Source organism: Scheffersomyces spartinae (assembly GCF_019049425.1).
Source record: "Scheffersomyces spartinae strain ARV_011 chromosome Unknown scaffold_27, whole genome shotgun sequence".
NCBI lineage: Eukaryota > Fungi > Ascomycota > Pichiomycetes > Serinales > Debaryomycetaceae > Lizanozyma > Lizanozyma spartinae.
The window spans coordinates 79,462-99,179 of NW_025065074.1; the positions used below are offsets into that span (position 1 = coordinate 79,462).

At 40.2% G+C, this 19,718-nt stretch overlaps 9 protein-coding genes and 1 non-coding gene across 10 annotated transcripts; 6 read left to right on the forward strand and 4 right to left on the reverse strand.

Annotated features, from left to right (window-relative positions):
- Positions 1 to 39: 39 nt before the first annotated feature.
- Positions 40 to 121, forward strand: KQ657_003053. The gene has a single exon. It is a non-coding gene; the product is annotated as a tRNA-Ser (tRNA).
- A 941-nt stretch (positions 122 to 1,062) lies between these two features.
- NMA1 (nicotinamide-nucleotide adenylyltransferase) lies at positions 1,063 to 2,382 on the forward strand (the record flags this gene model as incomplete). The annotated part of the gene is made up of 1 exon (XM_043193790.1): positions 1,063 to 2,382. The coding sequence occupies one exon, from the start codon at positions 1,063 to 1,065 to the stop codon at positions 2,380 to 2,382; it is 1,320 nt and encodes a 439-aa protein (XP_043047100.1).
- A 152-nt stretch (positions 2,383 to 2,534) lies between these two features.
- On the reverse strand, positions 2,535 to 4,865 carry LEU1 (3-isopropylmalate dehydratase; the record flags this gene model as incomplete). The annotated part of the gene is made up of 1 exon (XM_043193791.1): positions 2,535 to 4,865. One exon carries the CDS (start codon positions 4,863 to 4,865, stop codon positions 2,535 to 2,537), a length of 2,331 nt encoding a protein of 776 aa, XP_043047101.1.
- An 879-nt stretch (positions 4,866 to 5,744) lies between these two features.
- CUL3 (cullin) lies at positions 5,745 to 8,315 on the forward strand (the record flags this gene model as incomplete). The annotated part of the gene is made up of 1 exon (XM_043193792.1): positions 5,745 to 8,315. One exon carries the CDS (start codon positions 5,745 to 5,747, stop codon positions 8,313 to 8,315), a length of 2,571 nt encoding a protein of 856 aa, XP_043047102.1.
- A 172-nt stretch (positions 8,316 to 8,487) lies between these two features.
- Positions 8,488 to 10,245, forward strand: SWC4 (Swc4p; the record flags this gene model as incomplete). The annotated part of the gene is made up of 1 exon (XM_043193793.1): positions 8,488 to 10,245. The coding sequence occupies one exon, from the start codon at positions 8,488 to 8,490 to the stop codon at positions 10,243 to 10,245; it is 1,758 nt and encodes a 585-aa protein (XP_043047103.1).
- Positions 10,246 to 10,253: 8 nt separating this feature from the next.
- MMS22 (Mms22p) lies at positions 10,254 to 14,736 on the reverse strand (the record flags this gene model as incomplete). The annotated part of the gene is made up of 2 exons (XM_043193794.1): positions 10,254 to 10,306; positions 10,395 to 14,736. 2 exons carry the CDS (start codon positions 14,734 to 14,736, stop codon positions 10,254 to 10,256), a joined length of 4,395 nt encoding a protein of 1,464 aa, XP_043047104.1.
- A 191-nt stretch (positions 14,737 to 14,927) lies between these two features.
- On the reverse strand, positions 14,928 to 15,896 carry KQ657_003059 (uncharacterized protein; the record flags this gene model as incomplete). The annotated part of the gene is made up of 1 exon (XM_043193795.1): positions 14,928 to 15,896. One exon carries the CDS (start codon positions 15,894 to 15,896, stop codon positions 14,928 to 14,930), a length of 969 nt encoding a protein of 322 aa, XP_043047105.1.
- Positions 15,897 to 16,437: 541 nt separating this feature from the next.
- NUP60 (FG-nucleoporin) lies at positions 16,438 to 17,571 on the forward strand (the record flags this gene model as incomplete). Its single annotated transcript, XM_043193796.1, has 1 exon — positions 16,438 to 17,571. One exon carries the CDS (start codon positions 16,438 to 16,440, stop codon positions 17,569 to 17,571), a length of 1,134 nt encoding a protein of 377 aa, XP_043047106.1.
- Positions 17,572 to 17,879: 308 nt separating this feature from the next.
- Positions 17,880 to 18,917, forward strand: ERG26 (sterol-4-alpha-carboxylate 3-dehydrogenase (decarboxylating); the record flags this gene model as incomplete). Its single annotated transcript, XM_043193797.1, has 1 exon — positions 17,880 to 18,917. The coding sequence occupies one exon, from the start codon at positions 17,880 to 17,882 to the stop codon at positions 18,915 to 18,917; it is 1,038 nt and encodes a 345-aa protein (XP_043047107.1).
- Positions 18,918 to 18,931: 14 nt separating this feature from the next.
- Positions 18,932 to 19,612, reverse strand: PGA43 (Pga43p; the record flags this gene model as incomplete). Its single annotated transcript, XM_043193798.1, has 1 exon — positions 18,932 to 19,612. One exon carries the CDS (start codon positions 19,610 to 19,612, stop codon positions 18,932 to 18,934), a length of 681 nt encoding a protein of 226 aa, XP_043047108.1.
- Positions 19,613 to 19,718: the final 106 nt, after the last annotated feature.

Consider the following 19,718-nt stretch of genomic DNA (forward strand, 5'->3'; position numbering starts at 1 on the left):
TACCGTATATAGATTTGAAAATTGTATAATGCCATTGGAGTCCCAGTGGCCGAGTGGTTAAGGCGACGCCCTGCTAAGGCGTTGGGTTTTACCTGCGCAGGTTCGAATCCTGTCTGTGACGCCATATATTTTTTTGTTATTTTTTTTGATCTGTTCTTATCTCCTCTACCGTTTGTCATCCCCACCTTATTGTTTATCTGGACATATGGAAGGATACAAGGTGTCCCCGTGAATCTACAACAGTCCAGTAACGGTTTGCCACTGACTATCTTATAGTCGAATATGCTACAAAAAAATCTGCTGAGGCCCTACACAGTAGAAATGCCTATGCAAAGCTAGTCTAGGTGTTAAGCGGACCAAACTTGAACCAGGGTTATCACTAGTACACTGGGTCGTGTCCCAACCGTAAACACTGTGAAAAATTTTCAATACCAGATTAACCATTAACTATACATTAGGATCTAAGTAAGGTGAGAAGAAAGAGCGATACACTACTGGTAGTAATAATAGAAGGAATAACAGCAATAGGAATAAAACAGTAGTAGCAATTCACGATAAAAAATACTGTGTAGAAATTAATAGGTTAAATCAAAGTACTCTTTATCAATCAAACTCTTTCTTTCTTACTCTTATGGTAATTTCTTCCTTACTTCTTTCAGTCTACCTTATCTCCCTATACCCCTCATAGTCAACCGAGCCGTAGGGACAGACGGCGGAATCACCGGTACCGGTGATTCCTTCAAGAGGAGGAAAGGTAACTCACTTGGTTCTTCTTTTGTGTCATCAACAAGTGTCACGTGAAGTAAATTCATATGCCCTAGACCCACCGGCGTTAAGTCAACCCACCACCACCTAACTGTATATTCATTTTCTTTCGTTTCGGATTTTAATCAAAGGGTCTTAAGCACATTAAAAGGTTATAAATATATAGGGAGATTTTATTCCATTGATCTAAGGTGTGGATACCTATTTACGGCTGGCTCCTAGTTTTTCTACCTACTGCTACTTTTTGTTGCTATAATTTGCTATAATAATCATAAGGCTAATAATAACAATATCAATATGGACCCTACTAACGACCCCAACTTCACGCCTCCTTCAAGACAACCTTTAATTGAACCAACTGCTCCTTCGTCTGCTATTCCTAAGTTTGCTCCTATTCAACCTTTAGTATTGGCCGATATGGGTGACCCAGTGGATGCACCATCCCCACACCCTCAAATGTCTTCCAGTGTTTCTGCTACCCATCTTCATCATCATTTCAAGGATAAACTGTATCAATCCAAGATCCCCAGAATCCATGGCGATTTGGTAGACTCCTCTTCTGACGACGAGAAGAAGGAAGAACAAGTCGAAGTGGTGTCACGTAATGTTGCTTCATTCTCAATTGAAAGTGACGACTACCAACAGCAACAGCAACAGCAACAGCAACAGCAACAGCAACAGCAACAGCAACAGCAACAGCAGCAGCAACAGCAGCAGCAACAGCAGCAGCAACATTCAACACGTCCTTCCGTGATACTTCCGCCAAACCTGCAAGTTCAACTGTATCAAATCGCAGACTTGGAGGAAGTGCCCCATGGAATCCTAAGACAAGCAAAGACTCTAGAAGATTATCATTTCCCTAGTCATAGATTGGCTACTACTATGCTGGACGATTCTAAGCATCCGTTGGTGATCGTTGCTTGTGGCTCGTTTTCCCCCATAACCTATTTACATCTTCGGATGTTTGAGATGGCTCTTGATGCCATTCTGGAACAAACTCGATTTGAAGTCATTGGTGGGTACTATTCCCCCGTGTCTTCGAATTACAAGAAACAGGGGCTTGCACCCGCACACCATCGGGTTAGAATGTGCGAGCTTGCATGTGAGAGAACGTCATCATGGTTAATGGTGGATGCTTGGGAGTCTTTACAACCCAAATATACTCGAACTGCATTAGTATTGGATCATTTCAACCAGGAGATCAATGTTAAAAGAGGTGGAATCACCACCAAGAATGGTGAGAAAAGATTGGTTAAAATCATGCTTTTGGCAGGTGGAGATTTGATTGAATCAATGGGTGAACCAGATGTATGGGCTGACCTGGATTTGCATCATATCTTGGGTAAATATGGCTGTCTTATTGTTGAACGTACTGGATCTGATGTTAGACTGTTTTTACTTTCTCATGATATTATGTATGAGCACAGACGAAATATCTTGGTGATCAAACAATTGATTTACAATGATATTTCCCTGACAAAGATAAGGCTTTTCATTAGAAGAGGAATGTCGGTTCAATATCTTTTGCCAAACTCGGTCATAAGGTATATCCAGAAATATAATCTCTATATTGATTCTGAGCCGGTTAAGCAAGTGATGAACGAGAAAGCCGATTGAGTCACGCGGTGAATCACGTGACTCATATATACATAAGACACCTTGTTCTATTACAATATTACTGTACTACTACTTATTATTATTATTATTATTACTATTGTATACTTGTATTAATAGGTGTTATTATTGTATATATGAAATTATTCTGTATATTACCATTCTTGGGCCCTGACACCATAAGCCGACTTCTTGGTGCCCTTAATAGGCTTGACTAATTTGGAACCACCTTCCAAGAAGGAAAACACGTCTCTTCTCTTAGCTTCATATGCAGCAATGTGATCCTCCTTTTGTAAGGTCAAACCAATCTCATCCAACCCATTGACCAAACAATGTTTCTTGAACTCTTCCACGTCAAAGGATTCCACCAACACTTGGTCGGTTTCACCATCTCTGATTTGTTGTTTGGGCAAGTCAATGGTAAGCTTTCTCCCAGCAATTGCCACTGGTGATAACTTTTCCAAAATGACTTCTTGTGGTAATCTGATAGGTAACAATCCATTTTTAAATGAGTTGTTATAAAAGATATCCCCAAACGAGGGGGCAATAATACATTTGATACCAAAATCCTTTAATGCCCAAGGAGCATGTTCTCTAGATGACCCGCACCCGAAGTTAGGTCCAGTAACAACCATGATTTGTGCCTTGTTATAAGGTTCAACATTTAATACGAAATCGGTTTCCACATCTTTGCCGGTGTTAGGGTCTTTGGTGAATCTTGCTTCATAGAATAACCCAACTCTCAAACCTGATTTCTTAATAGTCTTTAAAAATTGCTTGGGGATAATGGCATCAGTATCAACATTGGCCTTATCCAATGGTGCACCAACGGAAGTCAAAACACCAAATTTCTCAATCCCGCCAGTACTGACTTCTTCAGCTGCACTTGTTGATGAAGCAGATGGAACGGAAGATTCTGGAATATCATTCAATTGTTCATTTTTGGCTTCTAAAGTCTCAGGTTCAACGGGTTGTTTCTCGTGTTCATACACAGCATCTTGCAATTGCTTATCTTCGGTGGCGGAGGTACTAATTTTAATTGAGGGTTCATCACTGGTATCATATTCAAAACTTCTAATGTCAGTGAAATGCCCTTTAATGGCAGCAGCTGCAGCCATGGCTGGTGACATCAAATGTGTTCTGGAACGTGCACCTTGACGACCTTCAAAGTTTCTGTTGGAAGTGGATGCACATCTTTCTTCAGGGTTTAAGATATCAGGGTTCATACCTAAACACATGGAACATCCAGCTTCTCTCCATTCAAACCCAGCAGCTTCAAAAATCTTATCCAAACCTTCCCTTTCAGCTTGTTTCTTGACTAAACCTGATCCAGGAACAACTAATACTTGTTTGACATTTGCTGCCTTCTTGTGACCCTTGGCAACCTTAGCAGCAGCTCTTAAATCTTCAATTCTTGCATTGGTACACGATCCAATGAATGCCTTATCAATTTTAAGTTCTTGCAATGGAGTGTTGGGTGTTAAACCTTGATATTGCAAAGCTCTTTCCATACCAGCCTTCTTAATAGGATCATCAACAGTTGATGGGTCTGGTACAGATGCAGTAATGGGTAAAGCATCTTGTGGAGAATTACCCCAAGTAATGGTTGGAACGATGTCGCTGGCTTTAATCTTGATATCGTAATCGAATTTGGCTCCTTCATCAGAATGCAAAGTCTTCCAATATTTCACAGCCTTTTCCCATTCAGCTCCACTGGGTGCTAAAGGTCTACCTTGAATATAATCAAAAGTGGTTTGATCTGGTCTAATCATACCGGCACGTGCACCGGCTTCAATGGCCATATTACAAATAGACATTCTTGCTTCCATGGATAAGTTTTCAATGGCCTTACCACAGAATTCAATCACACATCCAGTACCACCAGCAGTACCAATAACACCAATAACGTGCAAGACCAAATCTTTAGATGTAATCCCAGGAGATAAGTCACCATCCACGCAAATTCTCATGTTCTTAGATTTGGCTTGAATGACGGTTTGAGTGGCTAAAACATGTTCAACTTCAGAAGTCCCAATTCCAAAGGCAAGGGCTCCAAAGGCACCGTGGGTAGAAGTATGAGAATCACCACAAACAACAGTAGTACCAGGTAATGTGAATCCTTGTTCTGGACCAACAATATGAACAACACCTTGTCTATCATCTTCCATACCAAAATAAGTGACTCCAAAGTCTTTGACATTTTGTTCCAAGGTCATCACTTGTAACTTGGAATCTTCTTGTTGAATAAATGATTCCACATCAGTGAAGTTGGATCTGGAAATAGTTGGAATGTTGTGGTCAACGGTAGCCAAAGTACAATCTGTTCTTCTTACTTTTCTTCCAGCATTCTTTAAGCCTTCAAAGGCTTGAGGTGAAGTAACTTCATGGACTAAATGTCTGTCAATGTAAATCAAACATGATCCACCATCATCCTTGTGAACAATGTGGTCGTCGAAAACCTTATCGTATAATGTTCTAGGCGCCATTATGATTAATATATTGCAACTAAATGATTTACTAACTAAGTGGAGGATCTTATTTATGGAGATTGATGTATTTATATATGAAAGCCAAAAAATTTTCTACACCTTGGGGTAAATCCCGGTACCGGTAAGTTGCACCGGTACCGGCGAGCGAGTCCGCTGTCAAATAGGAAAACAGGAGACTGTAATCCAAATATATCACTGTATTTTATATGCAGGTATAAAAGAGTAAGGCAGGACAATCATGATAATAGTAATAATAATAATAATAATAACAATAAAATGAGATGCTCAACCATGACTCAATTATATAGGGAGTGTATTCAATTTATATGAGTCATACACAAAGCACTACAACTACTACTCAGAGTGAAGACTCATGACTTGATTTATCACGATCAGGTTGTAAATGTAATTGGGTGTCACACGACCATATAATCAGATGTAGTAACCACAACTACAAGTGATAAACTTTGGTAGGCATGTTTATGATTATCCAATGTTATGGGAGACACGTAGCGGCCCATGGTAACTGTGGATCCGTTTTCTGTGTCGTATATCATGTTTCACTATGGCAAGAAATAGCTGCGAAATATGCTTACAGACAGAAGAGAACATACGGATATAAGTACTGTGGGAATACGGAGATAATGCAGAGGCAATACAGTAAATATTAATGGCACAACAGCCAATTCAGTTACAGTGGCCGTGGCTACTAGTTACAGTGGCACAGTTCTGCTGTACAATGATAATCTTGCACTGCTTATTACTGTACTGAGATTTACTCTTACTATCGGTAATGGCACGACTTATCAACCATAAACATATATCAAACCAAGTAAGCATGCTAATCTCCCCAGCCTACCACCATAGTACAACCCCATGTTACCCTCAGGAAACAAGAGGACCAAGATCAGACCGCCCAGACGGTCACTCTTAGATAACGCCATCAGTGGCGTTGTCAAGGACCACGGAGCGGAGTTTGAGAAGTCATGGAGGTTACTCCTGATAGCCATCAAGCTGATCCAAGAGAAGAACGTGTCGGAGTTATCATATGAACAACTCTATCGTATGGCATACACTTTGGTGTTGAAGAACTATGGTACCAAGTTATATGATAATGTGTGTCAGCAGATCAAGCAACATTTGTTACAACGACGGTTACATTTGGTACTGAGTGATATGATGGATGATGAAGCCAATTTCCTTAAAGAGATTTCGATCGAATGGAACGAACATCTTCAAGCCATGAAGTTTATTAGTGACGTGTTAATGTATATGAATCGAGTCCACGTAAAGGAGCAGAAGGTTCCCTATATCTATGATTTGGGGATAGTGCTCTTTTTGGAGAACGTCATAGAGTATAATGATCATGAGATAGGTCACAGACTAATTGATACCATTATACTGGAGATCAACAATAGCTGGAAGGGTCAGATCATTACTACCAAAACTTATATAACTAAGACCATTAGTATGATGAACGAATTAGAGTATGGCAAGAGAACAGTTGCAGCAGCTACAGTTACAGCAGATGATGTTGATAATGAAGGGTCCAATTATTATCAAAGGTATTTCGAACCGAGATTCCTTTCTGTATCTTCTACATTTTTCTCTCAATTTGCATTGGAGTGTTTGGCACTTGAATCTGGATCTCATTATGTCCAGGCAACCTCACAGTTTATCAATGAACAAGAAAGTATGCTGAATTTTTTCCTCTCCACTACCACTCATCCGAAACTAATGCAATTGATGTGCAACGTATTGGTGAAAGATAGAATTGACTATATCATTAGTCTTCCATATGAAAACCACGGTCTATCGTATTGGCTAGACAATGTGATTCGAAATATAACGGCGACCACTCGTTCTGACCCTCATTATGAAGAACTAAGACTACTCTATGACCTTGTGGGGAGATTTGATCCAGAAAGAAAACTATTGAAACTCAGACTTCGAGATAGAATCATTGAAGATGGTCAGAAAATTGAACAAATTGCCTTAGAAATGGCTCAAAATTCAATTAAATCATCATCATTTTCTTCTTCCGCATCTAAAAAGAGCCCTTCAATCTCCTTCAATTCTTCCTCATTTGCAACTAATTGGGTAAATTCCGTACTTGATTTCAAAAACCAATATTTTAAGATCATTTCTCGTTCATTTGGTCGAGATCATACCTTTGAAGAGTCTATTATCTCTTCTATGAGAACTTTTGTTAATAAGAATGGTTTCAATGCTCCTGAGATCTTATCAATATATATTGATCACTGTTTAAAACAATTAACTAAAGGTGGCAGTAAGACACCAGTCGATGAGCTTTTGGGGAACGCATTGACATTCATTAACTTGATCCGAGATAAAGATGCCTTTGAAGCGTACTACGCCAACCATTTCGCTAAGCGGTTCTTGAATTCCAAAGGTGGAGCTTCAAGAATGGTAGATGGCATGGATATTGAAGATCTATTCATATCTAAAGTGGTGGATATGTTGGGGCTTTCTACTGTTGCCAAACTTCTAAAGATGAACAAGGAGACGAAGCTGTCATGGGAACTCACCAAAGAGTGGAAGAAACTTGTGGAAGCCGATAAAGATAAAAGCTTGATAGAAATGGAATTGAAGATTTGCAACACTGTGGATTGGCCCAAGTCCATGACTAAAGATTATCGAATATTCGTAGGAGATGAAGCCGAGGGACAAGCTCCCTTTATATGGCCCAAACAACTCCGTCATACTATGAAACAATTTGAAGAGTACTGGAGTCTGGGGAAGAAGAATTCTTCTAAGAAATTATATTGGAGTCCCAAGTTCGGGAATATGGAACTAAGAATATCATACCCTTCAAGGACTTACGACATTAGTCTTTCCACTTATGCGGGGATAATCATGCTCTTATTTGCTCCCCAATCAGATGAAAGTTGTATACTGCCATTCGAAGAAAAGAGATCATACACTTATACGGAGATAAAGGGACTAACTCAAATCAACGATGCGGATTTAAGAAGACAACTTCAATCGATAGCTGTGGCTCCTCGACTGAGACTTTTAACCAAAACCCCAATGTCTAAAGAAGTAAATGATCTGGATATCTTCCAATTGAATGAAAAGTTCAAGTCTCCAACCACTAAAGTTAAAGTCCTTACAGTTTCATCATCATCTTCATCATCTGGCTCTACAGGGAAGGTAACAGCGACAACCGCAGACGATGATTCTCTGGAAGTTAATGCCCGTATTATCGAAGGAAGAAAGGTCATTCTAGATGCAGCAGTCGTTCGTATTATGAAGTCTCGAATGTCATTGAACCATAATGATCTCATAGGTGAATTGCTTAAACAATTAGCATCCAGGTTCCAGCCACTGCCATTGATGATTAAACAATGTTTGGCGGGGTTAATAGAGAAGGATTACATTATGAGAGATCCGAAGGAACGGAACGTTTATCGGTACATTGCATAAAAATATTTACATGTATAAGTATTCCCTAGAGTCTATACTATTCTTGAAATCGCGCTACCATTAACTATTTGTGTATATACCAATATGGTAGCACCACCGAAAATCTATACCAAAAAATACACACGGTATAAAAATTACTACTGCTGACAAGATCTTCTTATTCCAGTCCAGGATGTCCGCCAGAGATATATTAGATGTATTGAATGTTCAACGAGATGAGCTGCCGGGGTTACCTTCCAAAAAGAGAAAGAAGCTTAACAGCGACAGTCCGATGCCTCGGCAAACGGGGATGGCCAGAGAACTCTATAACCTCTTAGGACCCAACACACCACCAGTACATCTTGGTGGAGTTAGCGGTGGAGGAGGAGGGCTCGGCGGACTTAAGGATAAGATGAATTTGAAGCCTTCACCATGGACCCGATTAGAGTTCAATCCACAACAAGGTAACGATAGTAAAGGAATCAAATTGTACCATTGGGTGAAAGGATCACGTGAGTTGCTTGAACAGGAACAGGCCACTAAAGAGTATTTGTTTGCAAAGTTCAATACTGGAGTTGAAATCCCGGAGCTTGTTGGTGAAGAGTTGTATGAGCAATATATGCAAGAGTTTGAGGAGAAGGAGGAGGAGGAGATAGTTCAGGCCCGGTTAGAAGCGGAAGCTAGACGGAAGAAGGAGGAAGAAAGACGGAAGGAAAGAGCCAAGAATGAAGAGAAGAAACAAGCAAAGGAACAAGACAAGGACCAAAGTAAAGATGAACAAGACAAGGACCAAAGTAAAGATGAACAAAGTAAAGGGGAACAAATTAATGATAAAAATATTGAAGTTTCAATAGATGATGCCGGTGCCGGCGCCGATGCCGATGCCGATGCCGAAGTCGATACCGATACCGGTGCTGCTGATAACACCGGTGGTATAGTGACAGTTGCTAGTACTTGGACTTATGAAGAAACCAAGTATTTATGGGATCTTTGTAAGGCATTCGAATTGAAATGGCCCATTATCCACGATAGATATACCTATGATCTTGGTAGAACTCAAGAGGACTTAAAGGAACAGTTTTATCGTCTTAGCGCCAAAGCATTGGACTCTCATGATGCTCAAAGTAAAGCTCTTATCGATGGATTAGAACTGTACTCCAAGTCGAAGGAGACAGAAAGAAAGCAATATTTGGAGAACTTATTAAAGAGAACGCCTGCTGAAATAGCAGAGGAAGAATCTCTTGTAATTGAAGCAAGAAGGTTTGAACTTGCAGCTAAGAAGATGTTGATTGAAAGATCCCATTTGTTGACGTTATTGGATTCTCCACAGTCTTCTCAATCCATACTGCAATACAATTCCTCTCAAGGATTGGCTACTCTTTATAATAATTTGATGATAATGGACAAGAACCAAAAGAAGAAACAGGGTCAATTGCAGAAGGTTCAGAACTCCAATTTCGATCCTGTACCCCCAGCTATTCCTGTTGCAGCTTCTTCGTCTTTCAAGAAGGAAAGAGTGTTCCAAACTCCCTTACAACAGCATTTGGCTGGAGTCTTGAAGTCCAACCAAAGCAACAACATCAAGCTGGAAACCAATTCTATCCAACAGTTATTAATGAAACGTTTGACCCAGAAAGAGGAAGAAGCCTATGGCTTGCACTATCATTCCAACGAGAAACTTAATCCTGGAGTCTTGTTGAGATCAGCTCAAAAATTACCAGGCTTGCAACAAAGACAGTCTGTTTTAAAGTCTGTTAGCACCCTTCTTCAGGAGTTAGATGTCCCCACTGGTGGTGGAACCAGTTGGAAGCCTGTGATGCCCACCAGAAAGACCATGGCCAAATACGACGAACTTATTCGGTCGGTGGTGGCTCTACTTGAGATGAAAAAGGGTAAGGACCGCCTCGAAGCGGAGATAAGGTTGATTAAGAGCCAAAAAGGTTTAGAATAATGGGTAATCTAATGGTAGCAAAGTCGAGGTATATTCTGCTGTAGATGATGTATTGGAATGTCTATATGGCAGTTTCATTATAGACTCAAACCCTGTATCAAAGTTAGTCAATGGTAATCCGGGTCTTATTACTTGTTGAAGAGTATAACTTGTTAGTTTGGGAGGGGGAACGGGGTCCAATGCTTTATCATTGAATCTGTTGAAAGCTTCAACCACAAGATTATATTCAAAATACCCTGTTGTAGCCACCAAAGCTTCGTTGAAAATATCAACGGAGAACTCAACAAATTGATTTTGATAGGGTGAACAACTATCAATAGACGGAACGGTCGAAAGGATCTCCACGAATCCCATAAACTCCATGGTGGAAAACGGGATCTTCATTTCCATAAATCCAACCAAAATAAACCTAATCATGAAGATTAAGTACACCCATAGTCTGTCTTGATTGGATGAGGATGATGATTCCTTTAAGGACCGAATATAAATGTCTACCAATTGGAAGACAACAGTGAAGTTCTCATAGAAGACCCATTTCTTAAGTTCAAGGGTATAATCTCGTTGAAAGTGTATGGAATTCACCAAAGCAGAATGAACTTGTTCGAGTTGATCTCTTAAAGGACTCTTAATTACGTCATATTTCCTTAGTTCAATCTCCAGGATGCCTAACTTCTCCACAAGACTCTTAAAGGCCATCTCATTGGCTATGAACTGTCGACAGTGGTTCTGTAAAGTTCGAATTATCGACTTATAGTATAGTTTGAATGGTCTGCTTTGGTAGTAGACATCAAACTCGTTGTTCATTTGCACCAAGAGTTCATGAAAATAGTTGGTCTTTGCATTGTCGGTCATTTCTCTGGTGTCATTGAGGTTTGTCAATAGTGTTTCTGCTATCTGCTCTCGAGATTGATGGTCATCTCTATAGGTTTGACTAACAAAGAGTGGACTACCACTATTTGTCAATCTGCTCCACAACATTATAAGGTAGTGGTTGTGCCTGTTCCTTGCTAAGGCCTGCAATAAGGAAATCAATATGTTGTCAATCAAATTGTCTAGTCCCCAGTAGTCCAACACTTGATAATAAAAGTAGAGTGAATACTCTTCTCTCAGTGCTGGGTTGCCCAAGAATTGGAACTTCTGAAACACTAGCACACTCCAGTTCCTATCATTAGCCACGTATTCCAACCGAACAATCACATTTATCAACTGTTCGACCAATTGAGGGCTTTTCCGGTAGTCCATACTGACCATCTCCAAGTGTAACACAGCAAGAAACTTGGTAACTAGTTTCCGATACACATTAGACTGTGTAACAGTGATGGACAGTAGTACTGATTTCAAAGTCCAACTAGTAATTCCTAATAAAATAGTAGTGTCTTTAGTTAGTGTTAATCTTTCAATTACCTTCACAGACTCTTGAGAAGTAAGGGTCTCTTGATAATACTTGATCACCACTTTCCATAACTTGGTGGCTTCAAGCACCGAACCGTAATGTTCAATGACAATCTGTAAAAACTCTTTTAGCACCGTTAAAGGTCTTCTTCTTGCTCTTGTGTCGACTATTTCAACATACGTTTGAATAGCCAGGAACACAAGTTTATCTAGCTCAATATCAGAACCATCAAGAATGGACCCAAGTATATCTGTGAAGGCAGATTGTAAATCAAACGACGACAATTGAAGCAATATAAGTACATGATTGAGTCGATTAATAAGTACCTGCTTCTTAACCTTTAATCCTTCAGAAGCAGTAGCACTAACCACGGACCCCGACACCATGAACTTCACTATGGATCGTTTATGGTTATTCCCTTCCACTGGCAAGTCTGAAATATACGAATACAATAAGAACAAGAACCCATTCATAAATGTATCTGGAAGAATATCTTGCCTGGAATGAACAAAGCCAATCAAATGGGCTGATCTTTCGTCTTCAAAGTTTGTGAATCTTCGTTTGGTGATAGTTGAGAATAAAAGTGACATCAAACCATCGTTGAGGGTCCAGCCTTTGGTTTCAATTAACGATATGACTATCTCCATGAAATGGTTATGGATCAGCAGCAGCAGCAGCATCGAAATTCTTTCATATAATACCATGAAACATCTCCAATTGGATCGACTATTAGAATAATAGCAAGCTAGGAAATAAAGAAGATCCAAAGTATCAAATAAGTCAATGGTTTTAGGTAATGATTCTATGGCTGTTTCAATTGGAGTCCACCAATCATGCTGATTAATAAGTTTCATTATAACAAGTGCTTCATTTTCTTTCGATACCTTATTGGGATAAATATCCTCTAATTCCAGAATATCATTGAAATACTGAAAGAAAATACTCCAGTAAACCGAACTGTACGTCTTTAATAACTTCAATAGCTCGTAGTCATTCAAGGAATGTCTTCTTTGGAGCATCAAGCACTGGAATAGCATGAAGATCGGGTATGGAATCAAATGGAACAAATCTAATCTTCTTGACTCTTTGCAATGCTTGAACATAATTAATATCAAAACTTTTAAAGACCTTATAATCCGATGTTTGGGAGGTTCTTGAGAAACCATATTCCACAAGAGTAACCCCCTAACACTAGCATAAAACGCAGTAGCATTCAACTTGTTTTCTTTAATTGAACTGGCCATTTGGTTAATAATCTTCTCCATATGCCTAAAGGAAGTGCCCTTGTCTATTAGGGAAAGAAAGTAAGAGTTTGCATTATAAGTAATAGTAATGGAGTCTTCCCTCTGCAGATCCAAAAGTGGTTCTCCTTCAGAGAGTCTTTCCAAATCTGGAAACTTGATGGCATTTAAGATGTAATCCTGTGGGAATACACTGGAAGGAATGTCTATGGGACCATCAAGGATTTCAGCATTAAAATTTACCATTGTTAATGGTCGACTTCGTTGCTCTTGAATCATTTTGGATTCAAGGTATCGTTTCTTGCTTTCTGCTTCTAAAACTGTAGTGAAAATGTTTGGAGGTCTTCGAATGTAATATCGGTCTATGGGGAATGATGTGGGAAACAGACTGTTACTAATATATTTGTTTCTAACCTTTGTTGGTGCTGATACTTTGGAGCTGATTCTCCTTCGAGGTAAACCTCTGGAAGAACTCGAAGTTGTTCTCTTTCTGGTGGAAGGAATTAATGATGATGAAACTGCTGTTGCTGACTTGTGTCGTTTCCGTCGTATAGTTGTTGTTCCTAGAGTGCTTTGCTTGTACATCTTCTTCTTTTGCTTATACTTGTTATTCTGCTTCGTCTTTGCTCTGATCCCGGAGAATAACGGGTCGATGTAATCTGACTCTCTTATATCCGAATCACTATCACCATTATTGTTGTTGCTTTCCTCTACAATGATCAAAGAGTCATCTGAATCATTAGATGATGATGATCCGTAAAGGGGTGTGGGTGGATCAACAATATCTTGTATCCGAGACGAAGAAGCATCATCAATAAAATCTCTAAATTCGTCAATTGAATGGTATGTCTTGCCTTTGTTCTTTGAAACCTTCTTAATAGCCACACCTTGTCGTATTGGTTGCTGATGGTGGTGATGGAAGTGTTTGTCTGGTCTTTTCTTTGGCTCTTGGGAACTAAAGAGATTCATTCTCTTGGCTGTTTCAGGAAGAACTCCTCTTAGTATCAGCTTGAGTTTCCGTCGTCTTCCCCCTACAAGAATATACTCTTGATCATCTTCACTACTGGAGTCGTCGTCGTCATCATCGTCTAGCACAATATTTCTAGACCGAACTGCACTACGGACAGTTTTCCCACTAACATCACCACCACGAGCATTATTAATGTCTTCTTCGTCTACTGGCATCTCAAAGTCAAAGTCAGCATCATTATCAGCATCAGCATCACTATGAACATTACCCAATTGGGTCTCTTCCTCCTCCTCCTCTTCTTCTTCCTGAACATAAGACTCAACTTCATCTTCATCCTCCATTTCTAGTCGATATTGCAAAGCTGCTTTCCCCAAATGAGCATAAAAACTCTTCGCCTTATACTTGTCCTCCTTGGGGTACCGTTGCTTCTTGGACGCATACAACTTGTTCAAAAACAACACAATCTTCTTAACGTCCTGTTCGTCCTTATATATGTCATTCAAGTAGTTAGGACTGCAAAGCCCAAGCCAATGTGCTTGGTCAGCCAAATATGGATGGGTACTGGCAAAGTTCCGTTTCCGGAGACTTCTACGTGATCTTAGTTCATGTGACCTATCAACATACATCTCTAGTAGTTGCAAATCATCGTCATTCTTCTGGGAAATGCTATCTACGACAACGGCGTCACGCCCATCATTACCATTAACTTCTTCTTCGTCTTCGTTCTCCTTCAATAACAGTGCATATTTTGACTGTAGTAGATAGCTTGTTATGATCTGATGATCTGTGGGGGTAAGAGACTGGAGACTTGATTTCAACCGGATTCTGGAGATATCACCCACCGATAACGGGCCGCCGTCATCTTCAGAATCGGATATGGAGTCCATGCTATATCATTGGGGTCATAAGGTCTGATAAAGAAGTAGTGATAGTTATGTAGATGTATACGCGTATATTTCGGACTAATATGTTTAACGGTGCGCGTAAATATTGGTCTGAATGGTAGCGCGGAACAACATGTAGTTGCTACTTTTATGCATTCACTATACTTTTCATATACTATTTCTTATACTATTTTTTATAAAAAACTGTTGTAATCGAACTGACCAAAGCCAACATCACACCTCAAATCTTCAGGCTTAGTAATACATTGAACAACAGCTTGCCTCGAAGTATCAATGACACTAATGTGAGATGCACTGTGCCATTTTGAATACTCAAAGTAACCAGAAGACGTTTCTACTTCTCGATACTTAGCATCAGGGAACTTGGTAACATATGGCATTAAGGCAATTTGTCCTGTTTGACCTTTTTTCACATTACAAGTAACTGTTCCCTTTGCATTGACCGAGGCTCCAATGGTCCATGCAGCTCCTATGATTTCCAGAGGACCAACAAGAGCAATGATTCCCGTAGAAATGGCAAAGTTACTGGACCCTCCAAAGGATTGTTGAATGGCATTATATATGGTACCTCCTTCACCATGTTCTTGACTAAAACACGCAGATACGGGCACTGACCGTCCCAACACCGACTTGTATTTGCTAGCGCGCACGTGAAACCACCGGGTCTCGCGTTTTTCCGGTTTGAGATTAGATTTACCAGCCACTGCAAAATAAGCATCGATTCCACTACTCATCGCAGCACTGTTTAATGCCGTACGATGGATGAAAATGGACAGGCCTGGAAGATGGTACACGTTAGACTCATCAAGCGACTTATGTTTAAGCATTTCTTCAAGTTCATCTAATGACTCGACTTTAACATGCGTAAAGGACACAACGCTTGGAATGATCTCGTACTGCATACCAGTAGAGTGTTGCAACGCTGCAACAACCGCCATCTCATGCAAGTCACGTGACTCGTTTTTCTTACTCCTACTAAGAACCATTTCATAGCCTAAGTCATCTTGCTCATAGTCATAATCATAATCATAGCCAAATTCAGGATCATATTGTTTAGTATAGTTATTATTATTATTATTCACTTTGACACTGGCACATCTGACTATTGTGAAGGTGCATAGCAAAAGTATTGAAAGTCTCATGAGGCTATACTTAGTTGTTAATGATATTAATGTAACATCAGATAAATAAGGAGAATATGAACGCTATATACATATATCTTTCTACAGCATTACAATATCTTGAAGCATACAGCTTTAACAAGAAATTATTCTTATGGTTTGTTGTTACCCCAAATATCTGGTGTACAGGTCTTTTGACCTGTATACAGACATCAACATAGCAGAAAAAATCAAGAACAAAACTCATCCTTAGCATACAACTCACATAGTACAGCCAACAATACCACTAATGGATAATAGACGAGTCTTAAGATCGCATAGGGAGAATTCACGTGGCACGGGAACTCCATATGACCGTCGGAGCGGGCTGCTTTTATCACGAGTCAAGCGGATCATAACGCCTACTTGGACTAGCCACAAACCACACAGCCAACCACAGCATAGCACTAGTACCGGCACTGGCGCCAGCACTAGCAGAGTACCGGAGAGATCGTTCTCCTCGGCAAAAGGGTTTGCATTTCCTGAGGTGGGAGTGAATGATACGTCTGTTTCGGTGTCTCAGATGTTGGGCGATGACGTCAATCCCAGTGAAGTTTTGTCGCAGTTCTTCCAACAGAAAGGCAATACTCCGTTGACCCAGGTGGAGTATGAAGGTGTGATGGCGTTATTGCTGAAGTCCAAAGATGGCAGTGGCAATGGCACCGGCAGCGATAATGGCAATGTAAGTGACATAGTCAGTTCCAGTGCCAACACATGTGGACGTCGCACAGTTGATAGAGCTAATGTTACTACAAGCCACATACAGATGCCAGGTAGTTTCTCTACAACTCCTAATAAACAAAAATCATTACGGAATACATCTTTACGAGAAAGAAGTGTGTATGTATCCACTCCAGAGTATAAGCCACACTATAAAAGCATAAACAATACCGTCAACATTCCTTCCATCAAGAGGGTGTACCAGTTTTCAGGATTGCCATCACCTTACAAGACCAAGATCAGACCTCCTCCGCCGGTATCTGCCAATACTACCATGAACAACTCAACCATTCTTCCGAGAAACATTGCTGGAATGTCCACCACTGCAAGCTCGCCGTTACCTGCCTCTAAGAAACCTCTTAGTGAAACCGCCAACACTTTATTGTCAATCTTAGACGGTAAACTGTCGACGGGAGAAGTTTCTGAATCTGATAGGGAGGTGCGTTTAAAACAATTATCTAATCCATATGGTAGAGGGAGCGGACTTAAGAGATCAAAAAGTATATCGTCCCAAAAACAGGAGTCCTCTTCGTCTTCTACTGTCTTTACAGCTGATGATATCTCGAAGACAATTGCATATGACCAGACAAAGGAGTTACCCGAGCCTAAGAAGCCATTGGTGAGCGTTCCTGATGTTCCTACTTTAGTAAATACTCCTGATGTTCCTAAACCTCTGGTGAGTATTCCTAAACCTCTGGTGAGTGTTCCTAAACCCATGGACGTTGACGACGAGCCTAGAACAGCCTCAACAAATACAAATGGAACCGTTTTTGCACAGAAGTCCGTCGGCATTCCATCGAAGCCAATGGCAGCTTCTTCTTTTTCTTCTTACGATAAGACCCAAACAGAATACATTTTCCCGCAGATCAAAAGTCTTACTGTTCAAGTTGATGAAGGAAAAGTCGAAGAGTATAAGAAGTTGTTTAATTTTAATTAACAGTTAGTCCTAATGCTCAACACCCTAACACCAAATATAGGTATATATTTAAGATCACGCAATCGCAATTAAAAAACTATTATACGTTAACTAATAGCAATACAATACGCCATTGCAGTCGATGAGAAAACGATGACATCGTGTAGCATCCAAAGATAACACCCAATTGACATTCTAGAAAGCCATTTAGCCTTCCATATCTTCTATATTTTACCTGCATTTATTTTATTCATGCACGACCTTACTGTGTTAAAAAGTTGATCTGAAATATACGATCAAAACATTATACGATAACAAGCACACCAAGCATGAGCAGTTCCGTATTGTTGATTGGTGGAGCCGGGTTCTTGGGGTTGCACTTGATTGAGCAGTTCCACAGACATTGTCCCAAGACCGAGATCCATGTATTTGACGTGAGACCAATCCCCGAGAAGATCTCGTCGTACTTTACGTTTAACCAAGCGGACATTAAATTCCATCAAGGTGACTTGACATCGGCCGAGGATGTTCGGAATGCTATTTTAGAGAGCAAATGTGATGCTATTGTTCATCTGGCGTCTCCCATGCACGGTCTTCCTCAAGAGATATACGAGAAGGTCAATGTCCAGGGGACACGGAACTTGCTTGAAGTAGCAGCTAAGGAAACCGGAGTTAAAGCTCTCATATATACGTCTTCCGCAGGCGTTATCTTTAATGGACAAGATGTGATTAATGCAGATGAGCTGTGGCCGTTCCCCAAGGTCCATATGGATGGTTACAATGAGACTAAGGCCGAGGCAGAAACTATGGTTGTTGATGCCAACTCTGATGACTTGGCCACCATATGCTTAAGACCAGCAGGGATCTTTGGTCCCGGTGATAGACAATTGGTGCCGGGTTTAAGAGCTGCTGCCAAATTGGGTCAATCCAAGTTCCAATTAGGTGACAATAACAACTTGTTTGATTGGACATATGTAGGAAACGTTGCTGATGCTCATGTGTTGGCATTCCAAAAGATCCTTAACCCTGAAACAAGAGACTTGGTTGCTGGAGAAGTTTTCTTTATCACCAACGATGCACCTACTTATTTCTGGACCTTGGCTAGAACTGTATGGAAGGCTGATGGTCACATTGATAAGTATAACATTGTACTAAAGAAACCAGTGGCTTTGGTTGCTGGATATTTGTCCCAGTTCTTCTCCAAGCTCTTAGATAAAGAGCCAGGCTTAACTCCGTTCAGAGTTAAGGTTGTTTGTGCTGTTCGTTATCATGATATTTCTAAGGCTAAATCAATGCTTGGTTATAAGCCTGAAGTTGACCTTGAAACGGGGATAAAGTATACTCTTGATTGGATGAACGAGTCGTGATTTATTTATACACACTAAATATAATACCAGAATATAACCATTCCAAATACTACAATATCAAAATAATTCAAACTAACGACGTGGTTCAGGTTCGAACTGGCAACTCCAACCTTTGAAGAACTGGCAGTAGTAGATCCTGTTGATGATACCGTAGTATCATTCGTGGCAACCGTGCTGTTTTGTAAAGCTACTGTAGTCGTGTCTTGATTAGGAGCACTAGAAGAGATGGTAGAGGTAGGTGTAGGAATGGTAGTAATGCTACTGCTTGTTTGCAGTAAGCTCTTCCCTGAGACCATTAAGGGGTCTACCTGTATAGGATCGTTATACTTCTTAAACGGTAATCCACAAGCATTGACCCCTTGTAGTGAAGAACAGTCATTAATCAATACAGTAAGAAAGTTTACGGATGGGTTACCCGGACAAAGGTTATAACAATCTTTATCAATGCTTTGTAAGGCACAACACTCACAAGCCAAGTCTTCTGCCTTACAGGTGTTTAACTTAACAAGGACATCGTTGCAACATTGTGAAAGCTTGATTAGCTCTTGTGCTGTGCACTTATCAAAGGCCCTGGCATTTGGATTGGCATATGATCCGTATTCGCCCACTTGCTTCGAGACTTGTTTGGAAACCGTTCCTTCAACATTCATAACTACCCAAAGGGCAGCAATCAATATATGACCAATTAAACGCATTAATGAGTGGTAGTAGTAGAATAAACAGTAAGGAAGTGATTTAGGCGCTGTTAATAACTTTAATAATTGTTTTATTTCGCAGCCAACTCAAAAGATTTATTGTTCT